General features: G+C 39.5%; 1 protein-coding gene across 1 annotated transcript; it reads right to left on the bottom strand.

Annotated features, from left to right (window-relative positions):
* Positions 1–350: 350 nt before the first annotated feature.
* Positions 351–22,603, bottom strand: cygb2 (cytoglobin 2). Its single transcript, XM_068592596.1, has 6 exons — positions 22,531–22,603; positions 18,723–18,861; positions 16,296–16,464; positions 15,707–16,004; positions 6,721–6,952; positions 351–4,282 (listed from the first exon to the last, which is right to left on the bottom strand). Exons 4-6 carry the CDS (start codon positions 15,898–15,900, stop codon positions 4,118–4,120), a joined length of 591 nt encoding a protein of 196 aa, XP_068448697.1. The 5' UTR covers positions 15,901–16,004; positions 16,296–16,464; positions 18,723–18,861; positions 22,531–22,603; the 3' UTR covers positions 351–4,117.
* Positions 22,604–22,800: the final 197 nt, after the last annotated feature.

Here is a 22,800-nt window from a genome sequence, read left to right as displayed (position 1 = left end):
GCCCTCGCTGCAGGGCCCTCTTGTTAAAAATGTGAGCGATAATGCAAACATACTTTTTCCCAGGTGATGTAACCTGGATGTAACATTTCATGGTGAGGGGGAATCTAGCAGCCAATTGCCTCTGAACAGATTTGTTATGTAACTTGTGTGCTCATCGTTTCACCAGGGATATTTCTGATTCATGTTAGCTTGAACGTTAACACAAGGTCCTCCAGTCACTTGATGGTTGTATGCAGTGAACACTTGCATTCCAAGAAGCCACATCTGCTTCATCTGTTGATCAGATCTGATGTGTTCTTTATAAGAAAAACTTACTCAGAGACCAATTTACAAGTACATTTTATTGACAGTCATGATTCATTTTCACCAGGTCTGCGGAGGTACATGTCTGTGGTAGGCTGTGCAAACATGCTCAAAACACTACAAAGCCACTGCACTCGCTCCCACCAACAACGCAGTACATAATGACATATCCATATAGAGTATTCAAATACATAGAATCCTTCTCATAGATATATATTTAGAAAAATATAAAGTCCTAACTTTTCAACTGATAGACAGAAACATTGCACAACAAAAAACCACATAGTTCCACAGATGCTGTGATGCCCTTGTTTGAGAATGAACGTGAGAAATTATTTAATGAGCCAAGTTTGTCTAGTTTTCGTCTTAAAATGATTGAAAATGTATACTGGATTAAGTGTGTCTGTCGTACACTTGGCATGCAAGGACATGCCCAATTCACCCATTAAACGCAAGACCGTGTGTGTGTGTGTGTGTGTGTGTGTGTGTGTGTGTGTGTGTAACCTGCAGCTAAGCCAGAGCAACAGCACATCTCCGTCCAGTGTGTTTGCAGACGTGTTTCACGCCACAAAGTGTTTAATAAACAAGATGTCGGGGGACAAAAATACTCCTGAACCCTGGAGCTGCTTGAGGTCTGACCTCAGAGAGGGACGATGACGCCAGAAGAAAGGCAAAGAATAGGATCGCTGTGTATATTTTGAAAATGGAATATTTATGGCTGGCAACAGCTTTACTGCCTTTTGAGCTATTTGAGTCAAAGTGGAAACAGCTCACTTTGAGGTGTGTTTGACTCCTGTGTGTCAAACACAGGAGTCACAGTAAGCTTTCCATTTATTAGCTTACGGCTCTCCAGTTGAACTTGAAATTAAACTTGTTTAATGAGAGCTCAAAGTAAACTTATTTTTAATGGAAATGAAGAGTTTTTACAGAGACTGAAGCCAGGCTCTGGTTGCAATTATTGTTTTAATCCTGTTATCATGATCACAAGTTAAATTATCTTATTAGCCCAGAATTGTTTACTATAGCAACTTGATTATATCCTTATCTAACACTAATATTAAGCTACAAAAGATAAATTGCCTTCCAAACACAAAAGTGGATTAAACTATAATGTCAATCAATGGAAAAGAACATGATGGACACATCAGTCCAATCCCAAATATGAAGTATATTTTGTCCTTGAGTTCACTGTTTGTACAGCAGAAGAGCATTGTGTTTTTGTGCGACAGTTTGGGTATTAATTACACTGTAAGGAGTATAATTAGTACTTTCAGTAACTCACCTAAAACATTATGTCTAGTGAAGAAAAAGACATTTTTTAGAAAGAATTATTGTGAATGGTGTTTAAAACCATCTGTCCAGTCATAATTGTTTTCGGTCTCAGTGACACGGCTATAACGGAGGCAATGGGAAGTTACAGTAGATGAATGACCAAATGAGGAGGAGAGGAGACTCATTACTTCCTCATTAGTGCCAGATGCCGATGCCAAGGAGGGTCAGATGGGAGATACAGGACGTCACTGGCGCAGATGCAGACTGAAGATTGGATCTAATATCCATCCTAAACAGATTTACCGTGTATGTTTGGGAATTGACCCGAGAGAGACTCACAGATGGGGACAGCTAGCAGGGGTGAATGCAGTCCAAAGTCTGGTTACTGAAGCGTCGGTGACAAGAGGATGATGTTATGGACAGTAAGGTAAAGATAGTTAGTTTGACAGTACGCAGCAGGTTTGAGGAGGGGCAACTGAGTATGATGCATGTGGGTTTAAAGCAAGAGAAACTGTGAGGCTCCCAACATCTCCCTTGTCAAAAATGAAGAAGCATTCTGTTCATGTCAAAGCAAAGGCAGTAGGATACTAAATGCATTTCATGTATTTAGATGTATTTTGATGTAATTTCTTGTGTTAGATGGGACACAGATCTAAGGAAATGGACTGATTGCAGTTCTTAAGCTGACATTTTTTCCCGTAGACCTCCAGAGTGACTTTCTAAAGCTCTTAATGGAACCTTTAATGCCTTGCGTCTCTCTGATGGGGTCTAGAAGAGGTAAACCAACCGACAGTCCTGTAAATATTAGCACAGGGGAGGTCTTTATAGCATGTGTGAGCGTTTGAGCGTGTCCTTGTGTGGCTGCTGATTGTGTCCACCTGCTGATATTTTTCCGTCGCACTTTCCACAATGTTTGCGTAATGAAAGTGATCGGCAAGAAGAAAGTTAAAGCGTCGTTGCCGGTCCCAGACTTTTAGCAGAGAAAAAAACACAACAGCCCTCTTTAACGTGTCGGCAGCGCCGACGTGTCAATGAGTTGTAAACGAAGGCAGAAGAGTATGCACACTTGCCCACTGTACACTTATACAAACAACAGCTCGGTAAAGTTAAACAAGACATTAAGAGCACGCAATGCATCAATAGAGAGAGAAAGGGCCACAGGTCCCTTAAACATGAGGATATATTGTAGTAGGACACAAAGAGAATCTATTAACAGTCAGCAGCTCCATGGTCCCATAGCTGGGGCTTCAACAGCTAACGGCCCCGATCTAAGAGCTGAAATATCCCTTCCTGTCTACAATACTTCATAATCTCTTTTTTTAAATGTCATGAGGTGTAGTCATATGTGCGGCTTTGCCTGAAGAGGCTTCGAAGCAGGTTTCCACAAAAAGTAACTCTGTAAAGTAATAATCTGCAACGTTTTTGTACAAATAAATGTCTGCCATCCCCAGATGACCGTTCACTAAAACCCTTCCCTGAACAGCGTTAGCCCAACAGAACGTTAGCTTATCTGTTACAACACGCAGCATACCCGTCCTCATGCTAAAGCGGTTTGAAGGAAGCTGCAGCAAAGACAAATATACAAGATGGTATTCATGAGTTTGGAGGGTGCTGTTTTCTTCTTTTTTTTTCAACAAAAGCACAACACCACAATTTTAAATAGTGCAGTAGATTTAAGAGGGTGTTAAACTGAAAATGCTAGCATGTCTGACTAACTAGCTTATTACATAGAACCTACCTCAGCGCTTTTACATTTCTCTTAGAAAACAGTACTATAATACAGTATTTTTCATCACATATTTTAAGATCATATTGTACCATAATGATAGAACTACTGTATATAGCTGTGTGACAATATCAATGCTCCGCCGTTGTTTCCATGTGTTCATGGTGAGGATTTTTTTTAACTTTTGGCCTTTTGGCATAAGATGATGTCGCGGTTGATTGACCAATGAGTTGGTTGGAAATTGCCTTATCAAATAAATGACTCACATTAATTAGCAAGCTGGCGTTAGTTGATCAAAACAGTTGTTCTGACAGGTGTTGAGCTGGAAATGGTAAGCCGACCTCTTGACACCATTATGTTTGAAAACTCTACACGTGACTAGATTGGACAGTTTGACAGGTCTAACTTTGACGGTAACTAAAGGGGCCGGGCTTAGTGAAGGGTCAATTGATGACGTGTGTTGTAATTTGGCAGCAACAGTCGTTTGTTTCTCAATAAAGAAGAACTGGATAGTTAGCATTAGCAGTGATAGCCTCCATGGTTAAAAACACAGACCAAAGTACCACTTTACACTTGCTAAAACTTCATTAGAGGAAAAGTAAAATGTCGTCTAGCTACATTGTTTGGTGTCCGAGTGATCTCTAGGAAATGTGATGTAGAAACACCACAGCGATGAAGGCTTAGCACCCAAAATGTCACCAAAAATAAGAACAGAGTAGCACGGATGACCACGTTAATCTCTTCCATGTTTGTGAAACCATCCTCACAGAACTGCTTGCAATTGAAACTCCTTTACCCCCTCTTCTTCCAAACTCTTCACACCGCTGAGCTGGAGACCTGGAGCCAGCCCACGTCTGTGTAGGCCCCCGTCACATGCCAGTACACCGCCCCCATCAGTTTGGTCCACACCATCTGCACCTCTGTCGGGAAGAACTCGGGGAAATCTTCAGACAACACCTCAAGCAACACACCACTCAAGATCTGGGAGGAAAGATGGTGAGAAATAAAACTTCATTAACCTGGGGGTAAAAGAGAACGAGATGTCTCAAGATAACGCCAGATGGAAGCGAGAGCGATGTAAAGGGAGAGCAGAGCGGTGGAAATAACGAATCCAATTCGCTCTCACGAAAAAGTGGGCGAGGCGAGAATTGAAAATGATAACAGGAAAGCATGCGAGCAGTGGGTGGACAGGCAGTATAAAGGGAAAGAACATGAATACGTAGGGAGAAAGGACAACACAGGTGGGGAGTGAAAATGTAGGAAAGGAAAGTAAGAATACAGATTAAATGTAGTAGATGAACAGTGGGGGGACAGAAATGGGGGCATGTCAAAGCCTCTCGATTCTCAATTTTACTGTTACAAACTGAGAAAAAAAATGAATCACAGTTTTGAGTGGTGTCCTCATGTCCCCCGATACGACCACCTGTCAAAAAAGTGAGACTAAACTAAATCTTCTCCATGGCAACTGAGCAACTCCATGCAGGAGGGAAAGGCCATGCGATGTGGATGAAAGCTGCAGAACCTTTCAGTAGGACTTTGCACTGAGATTTGTTTCGGCAAACAAGTATATCCGAGTAAGGAATCTTCAAGGTCAACAAATTGCAAGTTGAGAAGTTACTGCAGTCGGTATTAACCAGCAGCAAAAATGTTTGTTACAAACCCCCTGAAATGATTAATTAATCAGAAGAAGCTATTCTTAATCATCTTAATTTCCCACAAGAAATTCACCACAATCATGATCGACATGTTTCACCCATGTAAATATTAGGTTAACGGTACAGGGAATACACAGGGGAACTAATCAATTTAATGACATATTCACAAAGTGATCAATTAAATCTTAAAACACTTTCCAAAGGCAATCGGAAGCCAGTGGAGGGATGCTTAAATGGCGGTAATGTGTCCTCTTCACAGCTGCACTGATGAACCAACTGCAGTCGACATTCAAAGGACCTGAAGGGAGAAAGCATATGCTTCCCCTCTTGAATAAGACAGAGAGGGAAGCATATTTAATAATCAGAGTTTCACATTGAAGAATATGCAACTATATGGTTTAAATTAAACACTGGATTGAAAAATATGTTGACGACACTATTCTGATTCTGTCTTCGCTTCTTTCACAGGTAATCAGCACTGACTCCGATAATGAAATAACTTTTAGATTTGTTAACTTTGATATTCAGAGCATTAATATAACTATAACTATTTGCCAGGATATAGTGGAGTAATGTGTGGCTGAGCAGACAATAACGTCACTCTTTCTTTGCGCATTGTTATCAGAACCACTGGCTGCACGCCGCTCTGCTCATGTGGCTGTTAGAGCTGGTGAAGTCGTCCCAAGCAACGTCATCGTCATCGAAACATAGCGCCCACCGTTTGGTTCCCCCTCAGATTAACAGTCAGTTATAGTTGAGAAATTGTGAACTGCTTTCCGACTGTTTGTATGCATATTACAGGCGGGAGGCATAGTTCTTCTATGAATTAGCAGAACATAAAATACATTACAACTGTGGTCGCCTCTGACATATTGTGTATGTTTTAGTTACACATATGTAAGTTGTAATTCTTATGTATGTTTTATTTATATCCTTCGTGTAAATTTAAATGTTGTGTTTGCCGACCTCTATTCAGTTGTTTGACTTCTCACCGTGCTGCAGTGAGGAAGAAGAGTTGGTACACTGTGACTTCACTGTTGCTGTGGTTACAGCTGTGACAGAGCACACTTCTGACCACACCCAGTATCACTGATGAGGTGATGAGGTGCAACAGATGTAACACTTACAACCAGATAACCTGAGGAAGCTGGGGGGATGTTGTCGTCCCCAAATACAGGATACACTCTTTTTGTCATGTAAAATCTGTTTTTTTTTCCACAAAAAAAGCCGAAAAAACATCAACAAAAGACTTTCAGCTTCTTAACAATTTGATGTATTTTTCCGCACAGGTTCATTTGAGAAATGAAAAAACAGTTTAGAGCAAAACAGGAACAGGAATTTTTGGGCCTTCATCAATTTAAATAGACAGGAAAATACCCTGTGGTATTGGTAATGAGAACATTTCTAAAGGGTGCTAATGGGATGCTTTGATAATTCAAGGGGTTGCTGAAGCAAGAAAACACTTCCACTGTGCCACTTAACCAGACAATTATCTTTCAGGGCATTTATTCTGTTGCATCGCCAATCAAGTGGCTCAAACTATAAAGCAATGCATCTCCTAGCAGTGAAACAATACCTCTAGGGCAGTGTACTTTGTGGAATTGTTGAAGGCGATTCTTGGAAATATACAAAATCCTTGATCAAAGTAAAGTCAATAAAGAGATCAAGTTGTACACTTTATTATAAGGTAACCCCTGGACGTCACAGATTAATAATGTACAACAATCCCATAGAATCAGACAATTAATTATTCCTTAAAGTCACCTTGAAGTACATGGGTTCCACCTTGTGTTTGATGGCATGGGCCTTTCCCACCAGAGCCAACACTGACGACACCTTCTCTGGGTCATGGAGGTTCTCCACCACAGTATTGATGGCATTCATCACCCTGCGGGCATGGAGCCGGAGTTGGCTGCTTCGTTCCATCTCCTCTGGATCCTCCATTTCCTGGAATTGGCTGAAATACTGTTTGGCCGATGGAAAGTTGATAAAGAACCTGAGAAGGAAGGAAAAATAGCTTTTTTTTTAGTCACAATAGCAGCATGACTCTGTGGATGGCAATGTAGGTTATTCTCTCCACCACTTTGGTCCAGGCTGATATATTTACAGCAGGGCTGTCCTCAACCGTAAAATTAAAAATCAAACCATATCTTGGATTGGAAGAATTGTGACAGCACTACTACCGGATAGTCGGTAAGACGATTTAACACAGATAGAACGCTTTAAATATTGTGTTTACCAGAGATGTTGCTGATAAGTAGTCTAGAGATGAGCCATTCAGCATGAAAACAACATAACACAATAACAACTAAATCAACTCAAAAAAAAAGCAACATATTAGTTGACCAATGACATATAATCACATCTCCCTCATCAGCCTCAGCTGTTATAAATGCAATGCTATTATACTCCTGCCTATGAGATTAGGATGATAAGTAGTGGCAGTGGCTCCTCTTTATAATGATGACACAAAATTGCACAAATATCATAATTAAAATAATAGTTTAGGTTTCTTATTTTCTTACTGTATTGTTTGCTTTTTTTTGCTGGTTTGCAGTAGAGAAAGGCTGGGGAAAATGAGAAGAGAAAATGCTCCTGTATATATATATATATATATATATATATATATATATATATATATATATATATATATATATATATATATATGTATATATGTATATATGTATATATATATATATTTATACTCTTTTTGTATTGTATGTTTAAAGGAACTTTCCAATCTTAACAAGAAAAACACAAAATCCAATCCTGAATACAAATTAGAGAGGTAGTAAAGCATTACGACCACAAAAACATTACACAAACAGCAAAATTGCTTAAAATTGTTACGATTCATTCTGAATTGGCAATAAAGCTATGACATCTATTCAGCTTAACTGGGACAAATCCCATAAGAAGCTCATAATAAAGCCAGGGGAAATCTATGATAATGAGAACCATGCATGCATCACAACATTTGACCAAAGCATGTGGGAACTCATGGATGAAAAATAAGAATTTACCCAAGAAACAAATGGCCAGAGGCTGGAAAGTCACTCTCTCTCCAATTTCCAAACATGACCCTCATTCAGTCTGCAAACAATATCCCGAGGCCTTTTAATGCAAAGACACCATACATTCCAGTGATTCCCTTCATCAGTAGCTAAGTAGTTTTTCGTTTAGTGAGATTTACGAACACACACACACACACACACACACACACACACACACACACACACACACACACACACACACACACACACTCTTTTGTCTGCAAAGTGTGAAATCCCACTCTGCTCCATCGGTATGACAGGAATCGGGTGCTCAAATATGGCCCTGTGATTTAAAATTAAGTGTAATTGGATGCCGGTGTGCTCAAGAGCGCTGTTTATGTGAGTGGATCAACCTGCAATCAAATTCAGCTTTATTCAGTGATACGTGAACATGTCTACCGATTTGATCTTTTTGTAATACTGAATCAAGTGCCTATCCACTTATGCAGGGTTGGAGACAGGGAGACTGCAGCAAAACAATGCAAAACAATGCAGGGTCACCTTCAAAAGCTTTTTTGCTGCTACGGAATGCAACGCCCTTCATTGTTAAAAAAAATGTCAGTGAGCACCCTATTGCAATAGTTTGGTATCTGATAATTGCCTTCAAGCACATTAATCTGTTACTCCAAATGGACTTCATGGCTCATATTTCATAGTCTACTCAGTACAGTAAGCTACTTTAAACAACTACCAACACAGGCTCCTTTGTTTGAATACTCCTTTATGTCCCAGTCCCCGCTAGCAGCTCTGTAGGACTTAGGCACAGCCATGCTTTGAGCTAAATGCTACCGGCAGCATCCTAGCATGCCTACAATGACATAACATGCTGATGTTTAGCAGGTATAATGTTTACCATGTTCACTGTTTTAGTTACGCGTGTTAGCATGCTAACATCCGCAAATTAGCAAACAAACCAAACCCAAAGTACGGCTGAGGCTGAGGTCATTTTTTATTGGACAAATGTTGGTCTGGTGATGGTATCAAATGAAGAAACAGAGAATCACCAATGTCACAAGGATTCATCCTCTGGGCCACAAATATCAGTCTTTAATGTCATGGCAATGCATTCAACAATTGCAAAGACATTTCAGTCTGGGCCAAAGTGTACTAACCAACAAACAGACTGTTATTGCCAGCCCTATAGCCACAATACTAGTCTGGTTTAAAGTGAGACCTAGTTTAATTTGGAAAATAAGTACAAATCAAATACAAGTGGTATAGCTTCCCTGTCTTGACGCCCTCTCACAAAACAGGGAGCTGTTGCTTACCAAGCTTCACCTCAGAGCTTTTCAAAAAGCATGAAAGAATTGTGATGTGGGAGAAAATAACACATATCTCTAATGTGTCTGGATTGTTTTTGTGGTGTGCCCAGTGAGTTATGTTAGGTCACGTGAGTAAATTCCAGTCTTATACCACCCATGTAGATTTAAGAGCAGAGATAAACAAAGAAAATGTAAATCGTCTTGTGGGATTCTTGTTAGGAGGATTTGTTTTGATTCAGCAGCTTGACAGTTTGCATCACAGAGAGACTCCAAGCAGCTCAGGAAGAAGGAGGTGTGCCAAAGCAACACGAAAGTTTCCACGAGCTTAGCGAAAGGCATATGAGAGAAATCAATCAACAATGTAGAGTATCATTTTAAACAGAGAGCTTTACACATATGCAGACATACAAACAAACACTGACTGAAAAGCAGATGGATTGACATGTAAAACACACACACACACACACACACACACACACACACACACACACACACACACACTTCTGCTCTGACCCACTTTAAATATTGTCACTGCTCCAGCTAACGAGAATCGCTCTTACAGTTACTTCCCAGTTTGAGTTTGGCCCTCGGCAGCGGCGCTACACTACAGTACATCCACATCCCCCAGATCCTATGTCATGCTAGACCTACAAAGGCTCGGCCTGCCTGTAGCACTCTTAGCTTGGCTCTTCCAGCTGTCACGATACGAACACCCTCTTTCCTTGGCGACGGGAATAATGCAGACTCTCGCTCTTGCTCTGCTCAGACAAAGTTAACTGCAGCGCTTTAGGAAAACAGAGTGCTGCTCTGACGTTTTCTTTGAAGAGGAAAAAAAGTTATTTTTTTGTGCCTGTCTTCTCGTGTTAGAATGATAAATGTTTAATCCCCATAGCCAAGGCATGATTTTACATTACATTAAAAAATAATTCAAGATTTTAATGGTTTACCAATATTAAAGGAACTATGTTCTCTTAAAGGAAGACAATTTTAAGGATCACACTGACTCATTTTGGGGTTTGGTTCCTGGAAGATTGTCTATCGAATGATTTACTTCCAACACAGGAAGCAGTGGACTACTTATGTATTGAGGTGGGCAGTGAGAGCATGGAGGTCGGACTGATGGATTAATGGATAGATGTGTACAACATCAGACTTTTATGCAGGCGACCAGAAACTTAACCATCGAACTTTCAATTCAGACCGGGATATATTTTATTATTTAAAAAAATGGCCTGGTGTTGCAGTGGAGAAATGCTAAGCTAGGTTGGAGCTCGATTTAGTAATTAACAGTTGTTATATATGTTATAAACAGTTATTACATTGTTTGTCCACCAGAGAGCACTAACAAGTTGATACTGTAAAATGTTCTACTCATGTATCCTGTTCACAAATGTAAAAAATTAATAAATCGAAGCAATCCGTATCAGGATTGTTTGTTTATGTTCTATATATATATATATATATATATATATATATATATATATATATATATATATATATATATATATATATATATATATATATATATATATATTCTGACTTTCTTTTCATATGAGGCCATCTTGTCATTTATTAACACCAAAACCAAACTTCTTCCATGGCAGCTAAGTCAATCATTCTTAAGATATTGAGCCGCTGTAAAGGTCTCATTTCATTTTCAAACTTTATTGACAATGCTAATCACCAAAGCCTTTAATATTATGCCGTATGGTCAGCATATTGATACAGCTGATAGATGCAGTAAAGGTTTTGATGTAAAAGCACTCATAACATGCAGAGAACCAATGGGCCAAACATCCTGCAATGGCAGGATAGATGGTGTGCAGTGTATTTTCCTCATGGAGGGATACCTGATGGGAAGGTATGGGGGACCAGAGTGACTACCTGATCCTTATTATGTTTCTGAACTTTAAAACTGCATGTCTCCAGAGGCATGGTGAGAAACATTTCTTCCCTGTGGGAGAGGAGCTGGTGTTTAGTACTTTGCAGAGCTCTGAATACATTTTGCACCTGTCTCTGCATTTAAATGAAGTCATCAAACCCAAAGCAGCACCATTACCGAGGCTTCTTAATTACTCTTTGATTGGACTGGAAGAGTTTTTTATAATTCTTTGGAGTACCATGAACAACCTTGAGCCTCACTGCTGGATCTTCAAGGACGTCTTTTACATAAGACAAACTCTGTTAATCCATACTGACGGCTTAATTATTGACCAATTTATATATATATATATATATATATATATATATATATATATATATATATATATATATATATATATATATATATATATAGTCCTGATTGTAGTTCACCTACAGTAGTATGAACTCAAATGTCTCAACAACTATTGGATAGATTGCAATATAAAATTTTGTCCAGGCATTCTTGTTCCCCAGGCGATAAATCATTCGGACTTCGGTGATCCCCTGATTAACAGTTCTTTGGTTTTGATTGACATATCTTGACTACTGGGTGTTACTGCCATCAAATCAGATATTTACACTCTCTACAGGAGGACTTTTCAAACTCTCAACGAGAATGCCGATAGCCAGTATCACGCAGATTTACCGCATGAAATACCTCAAATTCTGTATGATTGGTCTCAGAAATCTGTTTCCTAGTGAACCCTTCCATCAGCACTGTCACCATAGCAGTCCCATTTGACTCAAAGTATGAAGGGTTTGAATTTCCTCACAGAGCCGCCATATGCACGGTTCTGCAGACGCCTGGGGTGCTCTCACTCTTGATGCAATTGCATTTGTACGCATTGGTGAGATTAACTGAGGCTATTGTCACTGTCTATTCTCTCCATGCATTCGGGCACACGGATTGACATGGAAATGCAAATCCCAGATCACACGTTGTGCACTGATCTCGACAATGAGATCTCAACCGGGCAAGACTGTGACCGAGTGTCAGGCCTGTGGTTATGTTAGGTAACTGACAAACTGCCAGCCAACTGTTGATAATTACACACGTTGTGCATCACAATCAGTCGACTCAATTGGGTGAACAGACCATTATTCTGCAACAATTTAGATTCAGCATTTGAGTCTTTTATCAAGGATACACTTACTGATACGTGAAGCAATAGCATTACATACTGTTGTATATTCGTAATGTGTCAGTTGATAGATATATAAACATTTACTGATACGTGAAGCATTAGCATTACAGCTTTGCTGTTGTATAATCATAAGTCATATGATATTTATATAGACAGTATATAAAATAAATTGAATTCACCTCCTAGCACCTCTAAAGCTACCATTACTTGTCTTCACCATGAAGTTGCCAGACAACCAGAGAGAGTGCAGACTCCAAGTCAGTTTTTACACATGAGGGTTTTTAAGGATGAAAGAAAGGACATGCAACGTGCTAAATTGTGAACTTAAAATGTGTTGGATCTTGTTACCCTTTGGCAGAGCCAGGTTCGCTGTTTCCAGTTTTTATTCCAAGCTAGAAAAAACGTCACTGGATGTGGTGTCATATTTACTATAATATACTAAATACTCAAAATATCAACAAGAAAGCGAATAAGCAAATTTGTGACACTATTTTTATGAACATTTTTTATTTTATTTGTATTAGTGATTAATCATACATTCTTGAAAAGACAGCCGAGAAAGAAGTTGTGTAACTGTTCCTGGTATTAGTGAACGGTGCTAAGCATGATGAAATCCAAGAAATGAAGAAAATAGTCATTAGTTGTAGCTCTAGTGCGCAGATTCTGCCACCTGTCTGGCTTGTTGCCTCTTCAACACATCTTGTTGCTCTTTGGCTTCAAGAAGCCCTGCGTCGTGAATATGTATCTTCATCAGAGTCAGCTAAAGATGTTTCTGGATAATATATTATGTGCTTGGCAGGTTTGTCAAAATTGATTGTGATGGTTATCACAACCAGCTAAACTTTAACAAAATGACTTTTGTCATCTTTTTATCAAGGGAGGAAAGTATGTCGAAATAGGACAAGAAAGAAAAGAAAGAAAAGAAAGAAAAGACAGAAAGACGGTGACGGAGGAGAAGGTAGATTGTGTGGCATGGAGGGAGACGGGTACGTGCCAAAGCTTGTTGCTGTCATCCACAGATAAGAACGCATGCACACACACACACACACACACATATATATATATATATATATATATATATATATATATATATATATATATATATATATATATATATATATATATATAATAAAGATGCTTCAACTCTACCTCTATGATTTTCGTCACTCTTAATCGTAAATCAGTTTGTCTCACTCAGTCTCCTTGGCTGCGGATCACTGTCCATTTTAACAAGCCCGAAGGGGTTTTCTTAGTGTAACACTGAGACAGTTTAGCTGGGGACATTCAAATTAATCCAGTCTCTCTGCTTTGATATATATATAAATTTAAAAAAATACAACATGAAAAGAAGAAGGCAAAACACAGTCAAGCCCTGTTGCATCCGGTTGGTCTGCAACACTTTGCAGTGAAGCTCCAGAGAGAATTACTGCCTGTTGGAGATTAGGCACTTGGAGGGAAATGTTTGATTTTATTTGAATGGATAAGTTTTGACAATTTAAGAAGACGGTAGTGATGGTTAAGCACGAAAGCCCTGTGAGTAATATCAGAACAAGATGCTTGCAGTACACCCAAAGATGAAAGTTTATGAGGCTCTGTCTGCTGAATTAACAGAAGTCTGCATCGACGCGTGGCGTGAACTTCATAGAAATGTCAACGGTATTTTGCAGCCAAAACTCCAGAGCAACAGCCGAATTTAAAGGAGAAAAATATGTATTTGGTATAAAGTCTGCTGCACGTCCACGGTGATGTCACAGTGTACCGACTCACCCTGGAGCGCATCGCTGCAGCAGGGTGAGGTAAAGTGGAGTGCAACAAAAAACAAGATTAAAATTGTTTAATGTGCTTCTTGATACGCAACAATAACAGATAAACTAAATAGCAAATAATCACCCTGTGAGTAAAACCACGTTGTAAAGCCCTCCGAGGCAAATCTTGTATTTGTGATTTTGGGCTATACAAAATAAACTGAATTGAAAATTGAATTGAGTTGGTGATTGGTGCACAATTAATGATCACAGCAAGGTTGAACTAACTGGAATAAAACGGGTCATGTGTAAGTATAATCATTGAGATGAAGTCTGTGTAAAGTTGAGTGGAACTTCGTAATGGCCATCATAGCAAGAAAGGCTTGAACATAATGCATATCTTGTAAGGATCATGGGTGGATACCATTTCCCAAAATGGCACCTCATTAATGCCAAAATACACTAAAAAAAAAAACGTGTAAAATGTGTTTGTGACGTCCATGCGTTTTTGTAATTATTGTGTTTGTGAAAAAGTCACATGACCTGCAGTTCTGACTGTGGCCACCACGGTTAAAGCGTCACACAGCCTGGCACCTTCCAACAGAGGCTTAAAGGGGATTTGCAGGAAATAGACCCGTGTGAAGGTATACTCTGGGCTCTTGTAGTCTTGACAACCCCGTCACAAACATGCCCACACAACCCTACCTGGGCTTTTACCTCTGCCAGATTTCAGCAGATTCCCTTTACATTACTTTAAAAATAAGATGTTGTAATTGCGTGACAAAATGTCAGCTGGTACAACCGCTACACACGGATCAAGGGAAATTGGGATTAAACATGCAAGACAGATAACAGTAATTACTGATGGTTAAAAATACAATTAAATATGTGTACATGCAGTATTTGTAAATATACATTGGATATGTATATGTTATATGATGAAATGCCTCTACTTTGGTTAATAAAACCACCTTACTGCTCTTTTCACCACATTTGTGATCTCTGTATTCCTCGACTATCCAACCACACACACAGGAAGGTTGTTGAGAAAGACCTTTAACAGTACAAGATGATTCTCATTTACATCAGCATGCATGAATGTTGAGCCCTTATCTAGTGAGTCCTTAATGTGACGGACTTTTAAAAAAAAAAAGACAAGCAGAAAAGGGACAGTTTTTCGAACATTTTAGGATCATTGTCATTAGTTCTCACTGTCACTATGCGTTTTGATGCAAATACAGATAATGCAAACAACAGAGGACAAATTAGGCGAGAGATCCAAATACTTTACTTTACCAGGATGCACTATATGGTGAATTAATCACAAATAATCTATTGAAGCGTTAAGGATCCACTGCGAGAATAAGACATCCGCATCCGAAGAGCGCAACAGATAGAAAACACACACACACAGCCTTTAACTGAAGCATCTTAAAGAATCATTTGAAAGTTTCCAACACACACACACACACACACACACACACACACACACACACACACACACACACACACACACACACACACACACGCGCGCACACGCACACACACGCCCTGTGACACATCTGGGAGTCTTTCACAGTGACAATAAAATCATTCGCTTTGTTTTCGGGATGAACACTCACCTGATGAGCACAGACACCCCCACGTCCTCGCAGTTCTTGTAGACGTGCCCCCACGTGTCCTGGATGATCTCCCTCTCGGCGTCGGACAGCGGCTCGGCGCGCTCCGGACGACCCTCGCGCTCCACCTCTCCGCTCCGCAGTCCCAGCAGCTGCGGAGGCGGCGAGGGCGGCGGCGGCGACTCCCGGCGAGACATCCTCCTGCGGCGCAGCAGCCCGGAGGCTCTCAGCAGCGCCCGGGGGAGGTAGGGAGCGAGGGAGGGGGGGAGGGAGATGGAGAGCTGAGACCCCACGGCGGGAGCTGGGAGAGGAGATTTGGGATGAAAAGAGGAGCGGAGAGGGAGGAAGAAGAACAGGAGCAGGAGGAGGAAGGGGACAAGGAGAAGAGAAGTGGCAGGCAGTGCTCTCAGCCGAAAAAAGGAAAGGGAAGATGAAGCTCCAAATCCCCCCACTGCCACCCTCCAAACTCTCCCTGCTTGTCCTCCCTCCAACTGAAAACTTATTTCCCTCACTAGTCTCTATCGCTCCCTCCCTCCCTTTCTTTCCCTCTCTCTCTCTCTCTCCTCACTCTCTCCACTTCTCCTCTTCCCACCTCTCTCTCCTTCTCCCTCTTGTCCCCAGTGAGGGAGATGCTGGTCGGGGATGCTGCTGCTGTTCTCCCGTCACTTCTACTCTCCTTCCTCCCTCCTCCCTCTCTCTGATGCTCTGGTGGAGGAGATGAGACGTTCGGAGGCTGTGGGGTGTGTGTGTGTTGTGTGGACCTGATGGAATGACAGAGGGGTGGGGAGGAAAATAGAGAGAGAGAGAGAGAGAGAGAGGGGGGGGGTTGTGGGGGGGGGGGGGGGGGGAGAGCTATGGTCTCTGTCAACACCACTCCATCTCACACATATTGCCTTTTTGCACATGTCTGTGAGCAGAGCCATCGAGTGAGAATATATTTGTATATGTATGTTTGAGAGAAAATGGATGTATAAAACACTTATTGTTAAAATGCAATGCCTCTGCACGTGTCCAAAAATATATCAAGAATCTGATTTCAAAGTCAACATTACGCAGATGATACTGTTTCTTGTGTTGCTGGGAAGACGCTTGGGCAGCCAGTTATCTGCATGGTGCGTAATCCTATTTTTTGTACATTTTATGTAGTTAAATCTTGCGTGAAAATAATATGCACTGCAGTATAGCGATTTCAATACTGTCGGTCAGCATCATTGTAACAACCGGCCACTACACAATAAGCCACACATGAAACTTTTTGATGTTTTATGGACGGGAACTCATTGCAGGATCATTTGTGGTGTGCAGTTGAAGCTTCATTAACAGCCTGTTACAAACCAAACCACGCTAACAATAATAACATATTGTTGCTGCTGTCTTTGGTGCTGAAGATTTTCCCAAAATCCCAGGATTTGTTCAATCATTCAAGTATAATTAATGCTTATTCAGTCCCATTAGTAACTATTGAATTGCAACTGCTGTAAAGCTCCTCTTATTAATATTATTTAAAATAGTATTGATAATAGATTAAATGTCCATGCCCCACGTGTGGATCTCTGTTCAAGACACTCTGTTTTGAACCCCCTCTGGAGGTCGGCAACGATGTCTGTCTGCCGTATGGTGCTGAGCAGGTCAAGGTTTAAGTGAAAGTGAACCAAAATAGTAACCTCTTTGTCCAGAAAATAAAAAACAATAAGATGAAAATTGCTATAATGCTCTGTAAAGGTGCAGGGAACTGCAGAGTCGGGTGACTTTTCTCTGTTGATTTGTCATCACAAGCGACCTCTTTCAAATCACACATTACTTGTTTCCATTGTTATGTAAATATTGATTACAGCCACTTTACTTTATTATGTGTTGTCAGTGGTGTATGTGTTCTGCTCCCCAAAAGTGGCAAAAAAAATCAATAATGCAGATTTAATGCATTGCGAAATGCCCTTATTATTTTAACCTTGGAATTAGTCCCTTATGATATAATAATAAAATCAATGACATTCTCTAAATATAGAGGAATAGATTACATAATATCCATCAAAAGAGTCACAGACTCTACACATCTTGGCATCTGGCTTGATAAGAAATTTGAATTTAAATATCATGTAGAAAACCTTGTTGGTGAGCCGTGTCAGATGCTTGGCCGATTGAATAGGAGCAGAAGCAGCTTGTGACCTGTAAAAAAAGATTTTTGCACTCCTTTTTCTCTGCGTTCTGAATTATGTCAAACATCGACATGGTGCTGCCTCCCCTCTGAGGTCTCCAGATTTATTTTACCTTCTTTGCCACCAGCTTCATTACTGGCGATAATAACGCTCACGACTGCTTTTATATGATAAAGTTGGTCGCCGCCTGTCTGAGAGATGTAATAACCACTGGGTCTGGTGGTTGCAAAATTGCCATTTTGTATCTCATCTTTGTTGCTCTGGCACTGCGTATTCAACACACTCCAGTGACTGGTTTAATGCTCCAGGAGCCCTGAATCAGGAGTGGAGAGCAGACTCATGCGGCAGTCTCATGGAATAAAATACAAATCAGACCCCTCATACCTCAGTAACAGGTTCGATCTGCCTGTGATGGTTTTCACTGAGCCTGTCACTGTCTGGTCCTTCTATTTAGTTTTATTAAAATGGAAACAGCTTGTTGACATAAAAGTGCATGCCAACTGTGCAAAAAAGTTGAATTAATTCAATAAATATCTTTGTTTCAGGCTTTAGGACTCTGCCACATACAGAAAAACGTCTGTCTCTGTGAGATTGACAGCTCATATTTGCCAAAAGGCTGAACCGACAAATACAACGACTACCATGTGTAGATATATTAAACTTTCATTCATGACATCATCTTTTTTTAAAGGTTATTATTGAATAATGATTTTCTAATATAACTTCATATTGCAATTTTCCTCGTTTTCTTTTTCTCAATCCACTATTTTCCCCTCATATGTCTTGGCAGAACAAATCTATGTACAACGCCATGCCAAAAAAAGCACATTTAATTTGGGGAGCAAAAAGGAAATTATAGCTACTTGTGCTGAAGAGGTGCAGCTGCAAAGGCCAGAGGGCACACGCTCAGAAATAGAGATGTGTGAGAAGGTTCTGCTTCCTCATAAAGTCTTTGGACATTACAGAAGACATTCACCAGAGGAAGAGGAGGCTGAGGACAACCTGGGGAGAGGACAAGAACAATGATGCATAATCACAGTATTTCATTGTATTGTAATCCATTTTAACCAATACCCAGTGTCAATACTTTATTCAGAAGCAAATTGTCTTCAAAGGATCTTGTTTTAAAACTGTATTATTAAAACGGTATCCAGTATTTTAGAAATAATGAGGTCAGGAGTCCAATAAAACCCTCAAACAGCCTCTGTGACTTCTAAAGTCAAGTCTGTACATCTCAGCATCAGCCCATATGAAACAACCATCATGTGTGTTCTGTCAAACTGACTCTCACCAGGAAGCTAAAATGCCCAAACTCCTTATAAAGATCTGTGGACATGACCTCAGTGTCCTCAATGCTAGCAATGAGTCTTGTTGATTGAGTCCTAAAAGGAATGAAATCATCTGAAAGTGGGTTTAGACGATTTCATCTTTTTCCGATAGAAATTTCCTTGCTTTCAGAATGAAAACGAATCGGGAGAAAATCAAGAGGACTGATTAGTTTTGGAAATGGGTGAAATTGTTTCACCTCGCTGAAGAAAATATGAATTTTTAGAACTCGAAGATGGACCAAATGACTTATTAAGATGGAGATTTTTGCAGCGAGCAAGCTCAAAGAGGGCAAATCAATCTATACTCCTGCTGAAAAACGAAAAACAGTGCCCAGGGAGGTCCCACATTTATCTCTATCCAATCTGGTACTTTGGTATTGAAAACGTCACATTTGATATTCCTTCTCTGTGCTTGCAAAAAAAAAGAAGCTTGAGATGGAGCTGTTTGATAAACTGCTGTCCAGACAAAACAAACACTGCGCCAGCCATTGTTCTGACAGCCTTGCTGACCTTTTGGGTTTTGTAGTCTTTTACTGGTTGGGTTGTAGTCCCTGTTGTATCCATAGAGATGGAATTGAGGGAAACGCCCTTAATGTCACATTAAGGGAAACGCCCTTCATTACTGACGGGTTTATGGATATTTTTAAGTATTATAATTCAATTATTAACGGAGCTGTAAATTAGTCAAAGGTGTTTTCTTTGTGAATCACTGGTTTCAGTGTTGGATACATGAAGCTAGACCAGAAAACTTCTTCCCTCGTTGTGGGAGTTGACTCAGAACCAGTTAGTCACTAACTTCCTGTTACTTCAGTTGATGAACCTCAGGAAACGCAGAAACACAAAGGGATTATCCTATTTAGGGTCACGAAGGCAGGGTACTCTGGGGATATAGACGCTCACGGGCAATTTACGGGCCAATTAACCTAATCTGCATGTCTTTGGACAGTGGGAGGAAGCCGGAGGGACGCTGCCACGGGGAGAACGTTCAAACTCCACACGCGAACCCTGGCCCCTCTTGCTGTGAAGAGACAGTGCTGGCCACTAAACCACCGTGCAGCCCACAAGAAGTTCCCAAATCTTTCAAATGCATTCTCAGCACGAGGATGATGACAGGAGTATTATGCCACGGAGGCGACAGGAGAAGTCAACAATTGATAGATGGAGCTGTCACTGCATTTTTGCAAAATGCACCACACCAAAGGCTGTCACTCTGTCACTCGTCAAGACAAGATGAAACAACTCACTCAGACAGCTTGCATCTGTCATTCAAGCTACGACATCAAATTGGGAAAGAATATACTCAGTCTCGTATTTTGTGGGAAGTGAACATAGAGGATGATATGAGGACAAATGGACAGATCGGTGCCTCTGACAAAAATCTGTTTGACTCTCATGAGTTTAAAAAATGTATTAATTCAAGTTTGACGGTGTTACATAAAGTGTTTCTGTCATGCAATATCCTTGTGCCAATATGTGATTAAAATATGCCAAAGACCGCTGTCCTGTTACCTCCACTGGCTCTCTGTCAAGCTGCAGGTCTGCAAAGCTTTACCTTTACTGCTGCTGCCATCTACTGTCTGCTGCACTTCAAATAACGTCAAGCGATCTTCTGTGGATAAATCATTTGAGTAAAAAGGGGCATTTAAGGTGGAATGAGGGCTCCTTTGAAAAAAGAAAAAAAAAAAGGTTGGAGGCTCAACCTGTTCAAGTTATCATTTTAAATACGCTTTTAAAAAGTGATAGGTTGTTTTAAAGTTTTTTGAAGTCCTTTTTTTTTATGCAGACCGCTTCGCTGCAAGGGATTTCAGAATAGCATACATTTTAAGTGAATATGTTTTCTTAAAGAATTAATAATAGTTTAATGAAGGGCATTCAGATCTACAGGGATTTTTGCAATTTACCTGATTTGAAGTGATTTTATTTGAGGATGTTTAACTGGTGCTAAATTAGAATGCCTTAAATGTCCAGGAAAGACTTTGTATTTAATCCTGTCAAACACCCAACTCCTGAGGGATATTTTTTCATCATCCCAAAATTGCTTGTACTTTTAAGACCATTTTATCGAGTTATAATGCACGAAAATGTAATTTAAAGGTTTGGACATTTCAACAAGTTATAATCTACCCACATTGTAGTCATGTTTTGTAATCTAGTCGACAGTAATCTGCAGCACGGTCCTTACCTTGGTAACTGTAACTACTTCACTTCTGGCCTCTGGCTCCATGTTGTGGCCAAATAGAGTTAGTGCAATTTTGAAAGAAGAACCAATTTAGTCTTTTGTCAAATTATTTGAAAATGCTTGAATACAGGTGGTAGCAGAAAGCTGCAGATCCTGCAATACACAACGTGGACAAAGTGTGGTCTCATCAAATTATTTATTGTGCCGCTGCAAAATAACTAAATATATGTTTTGTATTTATTTCTAATTTATCTCTAAAATGTAAATGGCAACTTCAAAATGTGTTATTAACTCAAATACTGATGATTTGTTTGATTGTGGAACTGCCTTTTTGTAGGCCTTCCACAAGTATAAGGACAAGTGCATGGGATTAACAAATACTAGTGTAATTGACATCAATGGTGGCTGTATTCTGTTGCAGTGTCCTAGTTTGAAAGCAGTGTCTTTCTGCACTATTGCTGGAAGACGGGTCAATGTTTTTGCAGTAATAAAGCATGTGTAGTTGAGCTGAATGCAAATCTAGTTGCTTTACTCTACTAGGCACAAATATTAGAGAATGCAATGAACGCTGATTTAATTGAATTTTATGATCAGTAATGTCATTTGTGTCAGAGAAACACAAACTCCTATCAAAAACACAAGTTTAGTTTAGTTCATTTGTACATCTTCTGACTAAATTACTGCTCTTTTGCAGCCCTTCATTCAAAATCTAATTTACATGAGGGCACATGGTCAGCATAAATTATGTCTGTCTTTGTACAACAGAGGGCACTATTTCAACACACTAAAATATGATGCCAGTATATGACCCAAAGCAAAATCAAACTGGAAAGATGTGATTAATTTTACTATATATATATATATATATATATATATATATATATATATATATATATATATATATATATATATATACATATATATACATATATATATATATATATATATATATATATATATATATATATATATATATATATATATATATATATATATATATAAATATATATATATATACACAGCTTTTGTTAAATATCTGATATGGTTATTGTGGTTTAAAATAATAATAATACATTTTGTTTGTATAGCGATTTAAAAGGTACTCAAAGGTACAAAAACAATGAAATTGATAACAATGTGAACAAAGCAGATGGATGACATTACCTTTTCATTGCATTCTTCTCTTCGTTGATTTCAGTTGTATCCTCCTGCGTCTGATGATCTCTTGGTTTGTTGTAATGATATATGTAAATATTCGTATTGATTAAATTGGCATTTGTTCAAATTGTTTATGTATTATTTGTAAATCAGATAAGGAGAGTTAACAAAAAAAGAAGGAAAAAATTCAAGAAACCGAAAAGGACCTATAGATCAATTAAATTAGACGAGTATTGCCAATAATTATTGGATTCTGTTACCTGTTTGATCATATGT

Source organism: Clinocottus analis, unplaced genomic scaffold (genome assembly GCF_023055335.1).
Source record: "Clinocottus analis isolate CAN_PGR_092001 unplaced genomic scaffold, fCliAna1.0.p SCAF_27, whole genome shotgun sequence".
Taxonomy (NCBI): domain Eukaryota; kingdom Metazoa; phylum Chordata; class Actinopteri; order Perciformes; family Cottidae; genus Clinocottus; species Clinocottus analis.
This window is presented reverse-complemented; position numbering and strand designations above follow the sequence as displayed.